Source organism: Hemitrygon akajei, chromosome 28, assembly GCF_048418815.1.
Source record: "Hemitrygon akajei chromosome 28, sHemAka1.3, whole genome shotgun sequence".
NCBI classification, from domain to species: Eukaryota; Metazoa; Chordata; class Chondrichthyes; order Myliobatiformes; family Dasyatidae; genus Hemitrygon; species Hemitrygon akajei.
This window is the reverse complement of record NC_133151.1, coordinates 15814067-15831906: the sequence shown is the minus strand read 5'-3', so window position 1 is coordinate 15831906 and position 17840 is coordinate 15814067. Positions and strand designations below refer to the sequence as shown.

At 44.3% G+C, this 17840-nt stretch overlaps 1 protein-coding gene across 2 annotated transcripts in view; it reads left to right on the top strand.

Moving 5' to 3' along the window:
- The first annotated feature begins 15653 nt into the window (after positions 1–15653).
- LOC140717706 (solute carrier family 22 member 6-A-like) overlaps positions 15654–17840 on the top strand; it is a 42937-nt gene continuing 40750 nt past the window's right edge. For both annotated transcript variants that reach the window (XM_073031379.1, XM_073031377.1), the window contains exon 1: positions 15654–16137. In XM_073031379.1, coding sequence (XP_072887480.1) covers positions 15736–16137 — 402 coding nt within the window. In that variant the 5' untranslated portion in view covers positions 15654–15735. The remainder of the gene's footprint in view (positions 16138–17840) is intronic.

Below are 17840 nucleotides of genomic sequence, written 5' to 3'. Positions count from 1 at the left end.
GCACACAGGGCCCTCCGACCCCAGGGCAGGCTGTTTCTGGACTTGGGGTTTTCATCTCTGTGAGTTGTAACAAGGATTAACCTCTCTGTTAATAGAAAACACTCTGAACTGAGTGGCTTTGAAGTGGGAGGGTCAAAGTTCATCTTTCGCTCCCTGCTGACTCAATGACCCTCAATAATGGCACCAGCTGTCATGCCCCAGTTGATCGGAGCAATTCCAAAAACTATGTCCTCATGCATACCATTCTCAGACGGGGGATGAGATGCTTTTCCCACCTGTCAGTTCCACCTTCACTGGAAGCCGTTCTGCCTCGGCTTAGTGCTAGCTCCCTACTGGAGCAATCCCATCAGTCCTATCCCCCGTCCTTCCCTGAAGCATTCTCTCTCGTGTCCCCTCCCCTGACCACCGATTCTTTTGCTGTCCTTCTACATTCAGGGTAACTTTCCATCAGGCCATAAGACAAAGGAGCAGAAGTAGGCCATTCAGCCCATCATGTCTGCTCCATCCCATCATGGCTGATATAGCATTCCAATCTCCTGCCTTCTCTTTGTAACTTTTGACACCCTGACTCATCAAGAACCTTTCAAGCTCCACTTTAAACGTACCCAATGACGCGGCCTCCACAGCTGTCTGTGGCAATGAATTCCACAGATTCACTACTGTCTGATTGAAGAATTTTTTTTAAAAAACTAGTAATTAAACATCAAACTAAACAAATCCCTTCTGCCTACACAACACGGACATTGGAAAATGGGTTTGTGATTGTTACTCACACTCAAGTACATCGAAGATGTTGTTGCCACCGTCCATAAAGGTCATTTCATTAATTCAAAGTCAAAGCATATTTACCGCACCGAACAACAACAATTTTGCTTCCTGAATACTCCTGGGTGTAGTATGGATTTTGGGCTGCTGATCGTGAAAATCACCATTAAATTTCTACAGCGTGCACCAATATTCAGAAATCGCCTATATTTGTTGTATCAGTTCGTAATTCAAGTCAGAATAACCATTTTTAGCTCAGCTAAACAATTGCAAAGCATCAGCACCGTTACGCAATTCAGTGCATTATATTTAATAATAGTTCATTTCCTGTTTCTCCAAATTCCTACAAGTAGTCTGAACTTACATTTGTGTTCAGATTCAAGTGATCTATCATAAAGAAAAAGTTCTGAAGATGCAACACTTTTGAAAAAAGTTGTTGTCCTGTGTTAACAAAGTACGTATGTGGTACACAACCCTGAGTTTCACCTTCTCACAGACAGCCATGAAACAAAGAAACACCATGGAAACCAGTTCAAAGAAAAACGTCAGACACCCAATGCGCAAGAAAGGAACAACTTGCGCAAACGGCAAAAAACGAGTGAAAAACACAAAATATAAAATATCAAACCACAAAGTCATTGAAACAGTCTAGAGAAGTTCAATTTAGCGCTGTTGTTGTTCATTGGTTGCAGGTAACCCAAACCATAACAACAGCGGATTGAGACAGTGCAAGGGAAAACAGTAACAGGATGCAGAATCTTGAATGCAAGAGATTCTGCAGATGACAGAGGAACTCAGCAGGTCAGGCAGCATCTATGGAGGCAAATACAGAGACAACAGAGTGCAGAATATAGTGGCACAAATGCAGAGGAAGTCAATGGGGTGAGGAAGATCATGGTGTTAAGGGGCTACCTTATTAGAATACTCCATCCATGTGCTTAACACCCTTTAAAACGCCTCTGTTGTATCTGACAACAGGGAAAAGCAGTTTCTCCTTGTCTCCGTCCTAAATCTTCTCCCCTGAATCTTGAGGCAATGTCCTTTAGTTCTCCTACCAGTGGAAACAACTTTCCAGCCTCTATCTTAGCTATCCCTTTCATAATTTTATAGGTTTCTAAAAGATCTCCTCTCATTCTTCTGAATTCCAATTGTTACTCGGAACCTGATGCACCACAGGGAAAAAAGCACACAATAAGGCAAGTGAGAATCAGAATCAGGTTGTGAAATTTGTTCTCTTTGTGGCAGCAGTGCATTGCAATACATAATAATAGAGAAATTGTAAATTACAGTAAATATATATACAAAGATTAAATTAAATAAGCAGTGCCAAAACAGAAATTTAAAAAGTAGTGAGGTAGTGTTCATGGGTTTAGAATTGATACAGAGATCAGATGGTGCAGAGGAAGAAGCTGTTCCTGAATCGTTGAGTGTGTGTCTTCAGGCTCCTGTACCTCCTCCCTGATGGCAGAGGGGAAGAAGCTGTTCCTGAATCGTTGAGTGTGTGTCTTCAGGCTCCTGTACCTCCTCCCTGATGGCGGAGGGGAAGAAGCTGTTCCTGAATCGTTGAGTGTGTGTCTTCAGGCTCCTGTACCTCCTCCCTGATGGCGGAGGGGAAGAAGCTGTTCCTGAATCGCTGAGTGTGTGTCTTCAGGCTCCTGTACCTCCTCCCTGATGGCAGAGGGGAAGAAGCTGTTCCTGAATTGCTGAGTGTGTGTCTTCAGGCTCCTGTACCTCCTCCCTGATGGCAGAGGGGAAGAAGCTGTTCCTGAATCGCTGAGTGTGTGTCTTCAGGCTCCTGTACCTCCTCCCTGATGGTAGCAATGAGAAGAGGGCATGTCCTGGGTGAGGGGGGTCCTTAATAATGGACGGTGCCTTTCTGAGGCATCGCTCCTTGAAGATGCCCTGGATACTACGGAGTCTGGTGCCCATGATGGAGCTGACTGAGTTTACAAACCTCTGCAGCTTATTTCAATCCTGTGCCATAGACCAACCACCCCCCATCCCATACCAGATGGTGATGCAGCCAGTTAGAATGCTTCCATGGTACATCTGTTGAAATTTGAGACTGTCTTTGGTGACATCCCAAAACTCCTTAATGAAATAAAGCCTCTGTGTACATTTGTCCAGAAAGGAACACAATGATTTAAAAAAACGATGAATATAAATATATTATCATCATTATGTGCCGCGTCATGTGTCATCATCATTACACGCCGTGTCATAAGGCATGGGCGATCATGGTCTTTGCATGGCGATGATTGTTCTTGGCAAAATTTTTCCACAGAAGTGGTTTGCCATTGCCATCTTCTGGACAGTGTCTTTACAAGACGGGTGACGCTAGTAGGCCATCCATTGTCAATACTCTTCAGAGATTGTCTTCCTGGCTTCAGTGGTCACACAACCAGGACTTGTGATCTGCACCGGCTGTTAATACGACCAACCACCTCCTGCTCCCATGGCTTCACGTGACCCTGATCAGGGGGCTACGCGGGTGCTACACCTTGCTCAAGGGTGACCTGCAGGCCAGCACCTTACACCTCCTTTGGTAGAGACGTATCTCCACCCTGACACCCAATAAATATGTGAGATACTAGCAGGAGCAAGGAGAAGGTCAAGGCCCAGCCGATGAAGTTAAGCACGTGTGTGCTGAAGTGAGTACATCTCTCAGTTAAGATGAGATGTATTTATTCATATTTTCAAAGTGTGAAAGGTATGGGTTGATGGGATTTTAACATTGTTTGTATTTTCTTTTAGATTTACCACTACTGTATTGGTTGATCCAATTCTTCCAGTCGTCCCCACTCCCCTGCCTTCTCCTCATACCCTTTGATGCCCTGGCTAATCAAGAACCTATCTATCTCTGCCTTAAATACACACAATGACTGATCCTCCACAACCACTCATGGCAACAAATTCCACAGATTTACCACCCTCTGACTAAAGTAATTTCTCCGCATCTCTGTTCTAAATGGACATCCTTCGATCCTGAAATTGTGCTCTCTTGGCCTGGACTCCCCTGCCATGGAAAATAACTTTGCCATACCTAATCTGTTCAGGCCTTTTAACATTTGGAATGTTCGTATGAGATCCCCTCCTCATTCTCCTGAGCTCCAGGGAATACAGCCCAAGAGCTGACAGACATTCCTCATACGGTAACCCTTTCATTCCTGGAATCATTCTTGTGAATCTTCTTTGAACTCTCTCTAATGCCAGCACATCCTTTCTAAAACAAGGAGCCCAAAACTGCACACAATACTCCAAGTGTGGTCTCACAATTGCCTCATAGAGCCTCCATATCAACCCGGAGGTTAACTTTAGGGTATCCTGCACAAGGGATCCCAATGCATCTCTGCATTTTGAATTCTCTCCCCATCCTCTTTAACGGCTTCTCTGAATGGAACTGAACTTAGACCGGCCAGTATCTGTGACACTGCTGCAGGACTTATGGAGGCCACATCTAAAACTGACCTCGGTTGGTGATGTGGGTTAGAGTTCTGTCCAGCGGGGTGCTGCAACAGGGAGACTACCAACATCTGACCCCTGTATCAGCAGTCACAGGCACTATAGTCTCAGTTCCAGGAGTTTTGCTGTCAAGGCTAGGGTCGTGATTCTATTCACCCTGTTCCGACACATCTTCTCCCAATATCACACCATTCTCTGAATCCTCAGAATCTGATTCACGTGACGGGGAGGGCAATCCTGAATTACAGGAGTTTGCAGTCTCTTTCGAGGAACTGGGTTAGGAATGTCCTCACAGGGCCTCATGTCCGCCCTGTTCACCCCCTTGATAGGCCCTCCCTCCAAAAGTACAGTCATGTATGTGTTGTCTAGCACCTCTACCACCCTGTAGACAGCTGATTTTCAAGCATCCTGGATCTTATTACGACCTAATGGTCTGTTTCTGGGGTAAACTAATGCATTTATGTCAATCTTGGGACAATGAATTTTATCCTTCTGTGTTCTGCAGGCTTCTGTTCAGAGCACTCTTTCAGTCCGGCACGAGCATCACTCAGTCATATCTGGTGTATGGCTAACCAGTCATATTTCCTGTCTACAGACCATTCTCACCCCAGCAGAGCATCCACTGGCAAGGGGGGGATCAACACCAACCCTAGGTAATAAGGGGAATAGCCGGTGGCTGCGTGAGGTATCACATTGTATGCGTACACTGACTCGGGTAGATGCTCTGGCCTCTCGGCGGTAACCACTCATGAGGTCTATTGTCAAGAAAAATTGCGGTCCCGGCCGAGCATCAAAACTCTCATCAATAGGTGGGCGCAGGAACGCATCCTTTTTAGTCTTAAGATTCAGCCTCCGATAATCTACACACAGTCTTATGCTACCATCAGCCTTCTGGACCGACACTACAGGTGAGGCATACGCACTACTGCTCTCCTCGATCACACCCTTCTTCAATAACTTTGAAATGCGCTCCTTCACTTCACTGTACTGATTGGGCGGAACACGGCAGCATGGCTGTGAAACTGGCTCAATATCAATCAAGTGAACGTCATGCTTGACCTGGTCAGTGTACCCAAGGTCTTCAGCTTCAGCTGCAAAGATGTCCAGGTACTTAGCCAGCAAAGCTGTTAGCTGAGCTTGTTGTTCTTCACTGCCCCCAATGTCGAGTTTGTCTGGAGTTGACTTTAGCCTGTAGCTACTACCTTCCTCCTTTGCACCGACTGTCACTTGTTCAATGCCAGCTGAGGTCCTACAGCTCCTTGCTGATCGCTGCCTATGTATTCTATCTTTGTCAGGATACCCAGCCAGGTCCTCAGTGAGAGCCATACATCCTCTCAAGAGAGGTTTAAAACCTGTACTGGGACCTTTTGACTACGAGAGTCAACAAGTATGGGAATAACTACAAGACCTCCCGGTAGAGTGGCGTCTTATTATTAAATAATAATAAGTTAATCATGCCAAGTGGAAATAAGTCCAGGACCAGCCTATTGGCTCAGGGTGTCTGACACTCCGAGGGAGGAGTTGTAAAGTTTGATGGCCACAGGCAGGAATGACTTCCTATGAAGCTCAGTGTTACATCTCGGTGGAATGAGTCTCTGGCTGAATGTACTCCTGTGCCTAACCAGTACATTATGGAGTGGATGGGAGTCATTGTCCAAGACGGCATGCATCCTCTCAAGAGAGGTTTAAAACCTGTACTGGTACTGCTTGACTACGAGAGTCAACAAGCATGGGAATAACTACAAGACTTCCCAGTAAAGTGGCTCAGATAACATCTTACGGTCAGTACCAGCATCTCCAGTGGCCTTCCTAGCCTACAGATTCTGCAGGTATGTGCTCAATATGTTTTCCTGATATCTGGACTACGGCTTTCTTTTCAGTAGGGTGCATCTGCACTTTCTGGAAAGCACCTCTCCAATCAGAATCCAACTTTCATTCTAGGGCTTTTCATTCAAGTACTTTGCAGACAAGTTGTCTACATTGGCTTATAACGTTCGTGCCTACAATGCACGGGACGGGTTGCTCAGTGCTAACAGGATCCCTGACTACTAGAAAGGCACAATTGGGAATCTGCATGCCCATCGCTTGAACCTCTAGCTCAAAATACACAAGGTAAGGAATATCAAGACCGTTAGCAGCTGCTAACCGAAGCCAGCCAGCAGTGGACAACATAACCCCATCCTCTCCATTCAAGTGTTCTTGAAAGAACTGCACAGTCACTTGACTACCTGTGTCTAACAGACAACGGACAGAGACACCTGATATCTTAAACTCAACAACAGGACATGTCCCTGTGGCATGCTGCAGCACCTGGTCACAGGATGGCTGTACATTATCTGAGTCTGTGAGGTTCCCTCAAAATGCCCGACTCACAACCACCTGAGGGCTGGAGGGTTCAGTCTCTACATCCCTTGCACTTTGCCTCTGTGGGCAATTCTTGGCTACATGCCCTCCCACCTGACACTTGAAACATATTGGTTGCCCGTCCTCTGTGAACCTAGGCTGTAACTTAAATCTACTGCTAGATGTGCAATATCTCTGTCTACAGCAAGATCCTTCATTATTTAAATCAACTCTCTAATGGCTTTGCCCTGTTCTGCAACTACTTTGAGGGCATCGTCTAGAGTGACAGACGTATATATTCCTGAGCTTTGAGAGTTGAGCACTGTGTCTGGCTACTACTACACTTTGAATTTACAGTCTTTGCATTTCCTGAGGACTCTTCTGAAAACCACAGACAAGCCTCCTTTCACACTTCTATCATTGAGGACTTGGGTGTTCTGCACAAATCTGTAGAGTTCCCTTCTAAGGGAAGGATCTCTGATGCCCTCAATAAATTTATCTCTGAGTGCCACATTGTTATTAGAAACATAGAAAGCCCATGGCACAATACAGGCCCTTTGGCCCACAATGCTGTGCCGAACATGTACTTACTTTAGAAATTACTTAGGGTTACTCATAGCCCTCTATCTTTCTAAGCTCCATGTACCTATTGTGGTGATATCCCATGCAATGATGTGCCAGTATGATTGGACAGAGCACAGAGCATGCGCAGAATTGCTAGAATGTTCCAGGTTAAGACGTGTTTGTCTATTACTGTAATTAAAATTTCTCTAATTCTTCCAAAGTATGATTCTTCACTGTTAACCCATGGTACGTTTAAACAGAAGTAACATAACATGGTGTCAGAAGTGGTTCTGGAAGAATAATACGGAAGAATTGAAGATAATCGAAAAAAAAGAAGAAAAAAGTTTGAACTGTAAACGGTAAAATGAAGGTTTATGATCCCCATCGAAACTTCAGCTGACTGGCAATGTAGCTGAGAATTGGAGGATCTTCAAGCAACAGTTTGAACAGTACTTATTGGTGATCGATTATGAAGAAATTATGTCACAGTTTGCTAATGCAAAGTATTTTAATAAATTAGATGCATCCTCTGGATTCTGGCAACTTAAATTAGATGAACTGAGTTCAAAATTGTGCACCTTTAACACTCCTTTTGCCAGATACTGTTCCCTTAGGCTTCCGTTTGGAATTGCATCAGCTCCTGAAGTGTACCATAAACCATTCACATGTTATATGAACACATTGAGGGCGTAGATACATCCATGGATGATATCATTATTTGGGGATTGACTAAACAAGAGCATGATGACAGGCTCAGACAAGTCATTGAGGCGACATGCAAGGCTAACCTGAAATTGAACAAAGACAAATGTCAGCTAGGAGTGACTGAACTTACCTTTGTGGGCAAAGAGGGTGTGCATCCTGATCCATTGAATGTTTCTGCAATTGAAAACATGCCAAGACCACAATGTAAAAAGGAATGTTCAGAGGTTTATGGGAATGGTTAACTACATGGGAAAATTTATACCCAATCTCTCGGAACAACTTGCTCCATTGAGGCAGCTAACAGAAAAGAGAAATGAATGGAGCTGGAACCATCAACAGGAAAATCTCAAGGAAGTACTCACAAAAGAACCTGTGTTGAAATTTTATGATGCTGAGAGACCCATCAAAATCTCATGTGATGCATCTCAAGTAGGTTTAGGGGCAGTATTGCCCCAGAAATGTGATGAGGAGTGGCTACCTGTGGCGTATCATCTCGTTCTTTAGCTGGTCCAGAAACAAGGTATGCCCAAATTGAAAAAGAATTGCTCAGCATTATGTTTGCTTGTGAGAGATTTCATCAGTTTGTGTCAGGGCAATCTACTGATGTTGAAACCGATCATAAGCCTTTGATTGCATTGTTTAATAAACCTTTAAGCAACTGTCCTTTGCAAATTCAGCGAATGATGATCAAATTGCAAAGATATGCGTTGAATGTGTCACACACACCTGGAAAATTCATGACACACTTTCCAGAGCTGTGGATCCAACAACAAAAGACAGTCACAGGAACGTTATTGATGTTCAGGTATTTATTGATATGGTCACAGAAACGGTACCTGCTGCTCCCAAAAAGTTGGAACTGCTGCGTCTTGAGACAGAGGACAAAATCCTCGGTCAGGTATTACAAGAAGTGATGGATGGATGGCCAGATAATAAACATGACTGTACCTCAGAAGAACAAGAGGCCTGGAACCACAGATCAGAACTTTCTGTTGTGGATGGGATACTGTAAAAAGGTGACAGAATTGTATTTCCTAAAAGTCTCCGTAAAGAAATGCTTGATAAAATTCATGAAGGCCACCTAGGTATTGAAAAGTGTAAGAGAAGGGCACGGGAAGTGATGTTTTGGCCCAGGATGAATCAAGAAATTGTTGAATTGGTGTCTTCTTGTCAAATATGCTTTAAATACCAACCTAGCAACCCTAAGGAGCCACTGTATCCACATCCGAATCCTCAGAGACCTTATCAGAAGTTAGGCATTGATCTTTTTGTAACTGGCAATAAAGATTATCTATTAATAACAGATTACTACTCATCGTATCCTGAAGTGTGTTGTTTGGGCAGAACAACTGCAGAAAATGTAATTACATGAATGAAATCAGTTTTTTCAAGACATGGTGTACCTGATGAAGTTTTCACAATAAAGTTTTCAGTAGTGAATGCATGAAACATTTTGTTCGTGAATGGGGCTTTGTTCATACAACATCTAGTCCATTTTTCCCTCAGTCCAATGGATTAGTTGAGAAATCGGTAGCAATTGTCAAGAAATTGATGCACAAAGCAAAAGAAAGTGGAGGTTATTTTTATAAAGCCCTGTTAGCCTATCGCAGTACTCCACTTGAATGTGGATTTTCACCTGCTCAGCTCTTGATGGGACGACATTTGAGATCTAATCTGCCAATAGATGAGAGCCTTCTGAGAACAGAGGAAGGTGAACAGTTATAACGCAGCTGGTGGTTTTTAAAAATCTTTTCTGACCTCTTATATACTCTTTATTTTTCTCTGTATTCCTCTATGTAGAAACTAATAAAAATATTGGAAAAAAGAACAAATGAAAAGATGGAAAGATGAACAGAAAGCAAAGCAGAAAATACACTTTGATAGAGGTTCTTGTCCATCACCTGAACTGCACCAAGGAGATGAAGTAAGAATACAAGACAAAGTGAACACATGGTCAAAGAAAGCTACAGTACTTGAAGAAGTACAACCCAGATCATACATGGTCCAAACAGAGGAGGGAGCAGTGTTAAGAAGAAATCGCAAAGAACTCAAGAAAGAGCCAACTTCAGAGATTGATGACGAGACAAAACATGTAAATAATAACAAGGAGACACAAGAACTGTGTGTACCACTTAGAAGGTCTACCCGTGTTCATAAACCCACAGAGGAGAGACTTGTTGAATTATGTATTTGCTTTGATTAATGTTGTTAATTGTTTTTCTTTTAAGGAAAGGAAGATGTGGTGATATCACTCTCGTGCAATGATGTGCCAGTATGATTGGACACAGCACTGAGTGTGCGCAGGATTGCTAGAATGTTCCAGCACGTGGCTGGGTTAAGACGTGTTTGTTTATTACGGTAAATAAAAGTTCTCTAATTCTTCCAGAATAAGATTCTTCACTGTTAACCCATGGTACGTTTAAACAGCAGTAACATAACACCTATCCAGGAGTCTTTTAAAAGACCCTATCCTATCTGCCTCCACCACTGTCACCAGCAGCCCATCCACACACTCACCACTCACTGCATAAAAAACTTACCCCTGACATCTCCTCTGTACCTACTCCCCAGCACCTTAAAACTGTGCCCTCTTGTGTTAGCCATTTCAGCCCTGGGAAAAAGCCTCTGACTATCCACACAATCAATGCCTCTTATCATTTTATACACCTTTATCAAGTCACCTCTCATCCTCCGTCGCTCCAAGGAGAAAAGACCGAGTTTCCTCAACCTATTCTCATAAGGCATGCTCCCCAATCCAGGCAACATCCTTATAAATCTCCACTGCACCCTTTCTATAGTTTCCACATCCTTCCTGTAGTGAGGTGACCAGAACTGAGCACAGTACTCCAAGTGGGGTCTGACAGGGGTCCTATACAGCTGTAACATTACCTCTCAGCTCTTAAACTCAGTCCCATGGTTGATGAAGGCCAATACATTGTATGCCTTCTTAACCACACAGTCAACCTGCGCAGCAGCTTTGAATGTCCTATGGACTCAGACCCTGATCCTTCTGATCCTCCACACTGCCAAGAGTCTTACCATTAATGCTATATTCTGCCATCATATTTGACCTACCAAAATAAACCACCTCACACTTCTCTTTTGATCCTATCGATGTCCCGCTGTAACCTCTGACCGCCCTCCACATTATCCACAACACCCCCAATCTTTATGTCATCAACAAATTCACTAACCCATCCCTCCACTTACTTATCCGGGTCACTTATAAAAATCACGAAGATAAGGGGTCCCAGGACATATTGTTGAGGCACTCCACTGGATTCCAAGAGCATGCAGAAAATGACCCGTCTATAACCTTCAGTGGGCAAGCCAATTGTGGATCCACAAAGCAATGTCCCCTTGAAGCTCATGCCTCCTTAATTTCTCAATAAGCCTTGCATGGGGTACCTTATCAAATGCTTTGCTGAAATCCATATAAACTACATCTACTGCTCTTCCTTCATCACCGTGTTTAGTTGCATCCTCAAAAAATTCAATCAGGCTCGTAAGGCACGACCTGCCTTTGACAAAGCCATGCTGACTATTCCTAATCATATTATGCCTCTCCAAATGTTCATAAATCCTGCCTTTCAGGATCTTTTCTATCAACTTGCCAACCATTGAAGTAAGACTCACTGGTCTATAATTTTCTGGGCTATCCCTACTCCCTTTCTTGAATAAGGAATAACATCCACAACCCTCCGATCCTCCGGAACCTCTCCAGTCCACATTGATGATGCAAAGATCATCGCCACAGGCTCAGCAATCTCCTCCCTCACCTCCCACAGTAGCCTGGGGTACATCTCGCCCGATTCCGGTGACTTATCTAACTTGACTCTTTCCAAAAGCTCCAGCACATCCTCTTTCTTAATGTCTATATGCTCAGGTGTATAAGATGATGAGAGGCATTGATCATGTGGTTAGTCAGAGGCTTTTCCCCAGGGCTGAAATGGCTAACACGAGACGGCACTATTTTAAGGTGCTTGGAAGTAGGTACAGAGGAGATGTTAGGGGTAAGATTTTTACGCAGAGAGTGGTGAGTGTGTGTAATGGGCTGTCGGAGACGGTGATGGAGGCAGATATAGTAGGGTCTTTTCAGAGACTCCTGGACAGATACATGGAGCTCAGAAAAATAGAGAGCTATGGGTAACCCTATATAATTTCCTCTGTACCTACTCCCAAGCACCTTAAACCTATGCCCTCTTGTGGTAGCCATTTCAGCCCTGGGAAAAAGCCACAGACGATCCACACAATCAAGGCTGAGTTCACTCAACCTATTCTCATAAGGCATGCTCCCCAATCCAGGAAACAACCTTGTAAATCTCCTCTGCACCCTTTCTATGGCTTCCACATCCTTCCTGTAGTGAGGCAACCAGAACTGAGGACCAGTGTCCTCACTCACGCTGGTAGGCCGATTAAGGAATTTTGCAATCTCGGTATTCCAGTGTCGATCAATTTTACTCCCGAAAATCTTTCCTCAGCAAACCTGGGAAAAGCAATCAAACATCGTCCTTTCTAGAACATGGCAACTCTATTGTTCTACTCCACCCATACAAAACGACATTACCATTTTCTCTTAAAGGCTCGGCAGCTATTTCGGCATTACCAAGGCGAATACTCAAGTGCACATTAACAATAAAAAGTGATATTCAGCGGTCATCTGGTTACACGTATGTCGATAAAGTGACGCTAGACACAGGAGTAGCTGACAGGAACTGAGAAGTGATTTGAGAATTGAGTTTATTGATCATGTGTTCATTGGAACATATACTGTGTTAATAACCAACATGCCCAAGGAATGTTCTGGAGGGGGTGAGGTGGGGGCAGCCCCAAGTGTTGCCATACATTCTGGTAACAACATAGCATGTCTACAATGTCCAGTCGAACACAAAACAAAGAATAAGCCCCGTTCCTCCCTCCCTCCCTACAACCTTACCTGCTATGTGAGCACACACACACACACTCACACAGAGAAAGACACACACACACAGACACACACACACTTACACAAAGACACACACTCACAGAAACGCAGACACACACACACACACACACACACACACACACACACACACACACACACACACACACACACACACACACACACTCACTCTCTCTCTCGCAGGACCCTTTGTGGGGAATGCGCAGAGTGAGAAAACATATACCTAACCTGGTTTTGCATTTGTTTGTGAATTTTAACCAGGGTTAACTTCTCCCTTAATAGAAAACGTTATCACCTGAAAAGTGTTGAACTGGGAGGGTGATAGATTACCCTCCCTTCTCTGCTGACTCAGCATCAGTTGTCACACCTCAGTTGGTTCAGTGAAATTCCGAAATAAATGACCTCGCAAGCACCGTCCTTGGACAGGAAGGGAGCCGTGTTCCTCCCTGTCAGGCCATTCTGCTCCTCAGCTCTGTGCTAGCCCCCTACTGGAGCTGAGGGAGAAGGACGAACCAGTGTTCAGCTCACATCAGCCCTGACCCTACTCCATGGTTGTAGCCTGCAACGACCATCTCTCACCTCAGCCCTGAACTGACTCTGGCTGTACAGTTCATGTTCTGTGTACTATTCACTTACTTTTTAAAAGCTGTTTACACGATTTGTTGTTTTAATCGCACATCGGACGTTTGACGGTCTTCATGGGTTCTGGTGTGTTTCTTTATTTTGTGGAGGCCTGCAAGAAGGCGAATCTCAAGGTTGTATAAGGTTTACATAGATTGATAATAAATGCACTTTGAACTTTGGGGCAATGTCATCAGTCCCATCCCTTGCTTTACTTCCCTGAGGCATGGCATCTTAATCTCACTCAGGTTACACCCTTCCACTCAAAGTCAAAGTCAAGTTCATTGTCACATCCACAAGTATGTTTATGTACAGGGACAATGACACACTGCTCCAAAACACAAGTTTCAGAAGAAACACAAGATAAGATTCATTTGTCACGAATATCAAAACATGCAGTGAAATGTGGAGTCACAGTGTAAAAGGCTTGCTTGCATAATTTTGTATACCTCGATCAAAGCTCCCCGCGTTCTCTACAAAATAAAGTCCTACCCTATTCAACCTTTCCCTGTAACTCAGGTCCTCAAGTCCCAGCAACATCCTTGTAAATTTTCTTTGCACTCTTTCAATCTTATTGAAACAGCAATGACTTTGAATGGAACGTCCTACAAAAAGTAGTGGAAACGGCCCAGTCCATCACAGGTAAATCCCTCCCAATCCCTCCCATTGAGCACACCTATGTGGAGCATTGAAACAGTGTCTGTCACGAGGAAACCCCACGAGTCTCTTCTCACTGCTGCCATCAGGAAGAAGGTACAGGATCCTCATAATAGCACAAGGTTCAGGAACAGTTATTACCCCTCTAACACCAGGCTCTTGAACTAAAGGGGATAACTTCACTCAATAACACTTACCCTGTTATTGAAACGTTCCTACAACTGATGGACTCAGGCTTCGTCCACACTATGCTGGATAAATCCGTAACCGAAGCTTTTTCTCTTCGTTTTTACCCTCCGTCCACACTAAAACGGCATTTTCGTTCCCCGAAACTGGAGCTTTTCAGAAACGCTTTCCAGGGTGGGTATTTTTGAAAACGCTGCTCGGGCAGATCAGTGTGGACGGGGTAACCGGAGAAATCTGAAAACGCTGTCAGACGGCAGTGCACCATTTCATTGTTTTCTTGAACGCAACCTAACCATTTCAGAGCAGACGGCAACGAGACTGAAGCCAGAAGAATTAGAAATGTACTCACCAAATACTTTGACTCATAACTTACTGAATAAATAAGTACACTCACTTTGCCCTATTTTCTGTCCTTGCTCGTATGAAGGTGGTTTACCTATTTATGCAAGTACTTCTCTGACAATAGATGTGTAACAGCCTAATGTAACATTGTATGGAGATACAAGATAACACTGATGCAGACATGTTTTACACATTTAACAAGGTGCTTTATTAATGCAACAGTTAGTCAGTTTTTCAATGTTTGTCATCAGCCGGGTCATACTGTCTGTGAACTCCCTGTCGGTTGCCTCCGTATGCTCCAGTATTTGTTTTTTTTTACTTTTAAATGCTCCTGCATGAGAGCCAACAGCTGTCCATCGTTTTAAGTTTTTCTAGTCTGTAACTACACAAACGTGCACTTTTATGGCGAGATTCGACACCAAACATGTCGCTTGTTTTTGGTAGATGTGTCCTGCGCATGCCCAGTAGGAGGAGAGTCGCCAAAATCTCCGTTTCAGTGTGGATAGAGATATTTTCAAAAACACATAGTGTGGACGCCTATCGTTTTTACGCGAAACCGGCGTTTTCAAAATTAAATTATCCGGTCTAGTATGGATGTAGTCTCACTTTCAATGACTCTTCTCATGTTCTCGATATTTATTGCTTATTTAGTATTATTTCTTTCATTTTGTTTTTGCACACTGGTTGAATGCTCAGTGTGATTCTGTTACGGTTACTCTAGAGATTTATTAAGTACGCCCACAAGAAAATGAATCTCAGGGTTGTATATGGTAATATATATGTACTTTAATAATAAATTTTACTTTGAATTTTGATAAGTAAACTTGAATCTTAATGTCAAAAAAGAATCATGGCAAAAGGTAACAAATTTTTAAAAATCACCTATGCTTTGAGGCAAATAGTTCAGGTAGATAATTGAAATGGGCGTCTTCCAAATGGATAAACAACTTAAGTGTTGGTTACACCTTTGACCAAGAAATTCCTCGATGGTTTGGACGTCAGAGTTCAAAGGGAATTTATCCATCACCTATACTAGACCGTAGTTAATCAGCGATATTCAGGATGGTCAAAGGTACACTGTAAGTGACCAGCCTCATTAGACACAGTGTCCCTTTCATTAACCATCTCTCCAGAAGTCATCAGCAACCATGGGGTTCGCCGATATCTTGGAGATTGTTGGAAGTCAAGGGAAGTTCCAAGCCATCCAGATTTTCCTGATGACATTCCCGACATTATTCATGCCCTGCCTAAACCTCCTCCAGAACTTCATAGCCATTGTCCCCGACCACCGGTGCAGGGTGCAGCTAGGAGGTGAGGGCTTGAGGTATCTCAATGTGACGGAGGAGCCACTGAGGGAGGAGTTTCTCCGGGTGTTCCTGCCCATGGACCGGGAAGGGAGGCCGGACAAGTGCCGCATGTACACCTCCCCGCAGTGGCACCTCCTGGGCACCAACGAGACGCAGGGCAACGGGAGCCAACCTGAGACACAGGCATGCACCGATGGGTGGGTGTACGACAACGCCCAGTTCAGGTCAACGATCGTGACAGAGGTACGTCTGCAAATGTCCATTTTATTAATGTGTTCAATGACGTGCGACCATAACATGCAAGGTGTGAGGGACAGTAACGTATCTCTTTGTAGAGCTAGCTACCCAGGTTCGCTTCCTGCCACTGTCTGTAAGGAGTGTGTATGTTCTCCCCGTGACCATGGGGGCTTCCTCCTGGTGCTCCGGTTTCTGCCCACTTTCCAAAGACTTACAGATTAGCGTAAGCAGGGTGAGGTAACACTTCACCTATGAACCTGCTGGGGTTGTCTATTGTGTCCGGTGCACTCGATATGGCCTCCTCTACATTTCTGCAACCCGTCGTAAATTGAGGACTGTTTCATCGGGCTCCTCTGTTCCATCTGCCACAAGTGGGACTTCCCGGTGGCCAAATATTTTAATTCCGAAGCCCAAACCCGTCCCAATGTGTTGGTCCACGGCCTCCTCTTGTGCCAGGATGAGGCCACCCTCAGGGTGGAGGAGCAACACCCTATATTCCATCTGGGTAGCCTCCAACCTGATGGCATGAATATCACTTTCTCCTTCCGGTAAAAAAAAACCCTCCTCCTCCTACCCTCTTTCTCTGTTCCCCACTCTGGCCTTTAACCTCTTCTCACCTGCTTATCACCTCCCCACTGGGACCCCTCCTCCTTCCCTTTCTCCTATGGTCCACTCTCCTCTCCTATCAGATTCCTTCCTCTCCAGTCCTTTACCTTTCCCACCCACCTGGCTTCACCCATTACCTTCCAGCTATTCTCCTTCCCCCCACCCCCAGCATCTTTTTATTCAGGCTTCTTCTCCCCCTTCCTTTCCTCTCCTGATGAAACGTTGACTGTTCATCCTCTTCCATCAACGCTGCCTGACCTGTTCGAGTTCTCCCAGCGTTTTGTGTTTGGTGCTCTGAGTTAGTACGTTGCGGGCATGCACTGAGTAATAAACTAATATCAGTAATTATGGACTTCTTAAAGGAAAACGTGATGATTTCTGTTGCTTACTGGCCTGTACCTTGCTATTATTCCACTATTAATTAAAGCACAAGACTGGTTAATTGTAAATTTGACCTCATGTTGAAGATGGCGCTGCTGAGGGCGAGTGGTAACTTGCTGGCAGTTTTTAAAGCAAAAAAATACAACTAAATGCTTCATTAATAACATTTTTTCCTGTAAAAATATTATGGTAAATGATCACTGCAAACAATGAAGATTGAGTGGTTGAGGCTGAGCGGAGTGAGGAGACGTGCGGTACAAGGCGAAGTCGCAGCGAGGTCAGTGCATATTCGAGCAGAGGTCGGAGCAAAGTGGAGGCATATTTGAGACAAAGTCAGGGGAACGGAGAGGAGGAATGTTGGAGTGAAGGAGATGCAGGTTTGGGGGTTGTCCACCTAAACCGAGAGTGAGGTTTGATTGATCTCAGCACCAAGCTGATTTAGAAAGATAACGAACGGTGCGAAATGTGGCAGTGGGGTCCAGGCCAGAGCGTATCGAAGCAACAGGGCCCTGGTCTTAGAACAAGGAATGACCCGATGTTCGGATGATTTAAACTCCGGGCCGGATGGATTGAAAAGACTGGGTCCTGCTCACTGCTCCTCAGTGTTTACTCTGCCCTTCGCTGAATGAGCAAGTGCAGCAGGCAGTGAAGAAGGCTAATGGAATGTTGGCCTTTATTACAAAGGGAATTAAGTACAAGAGCAAGGAAATCCTCTTGCATTT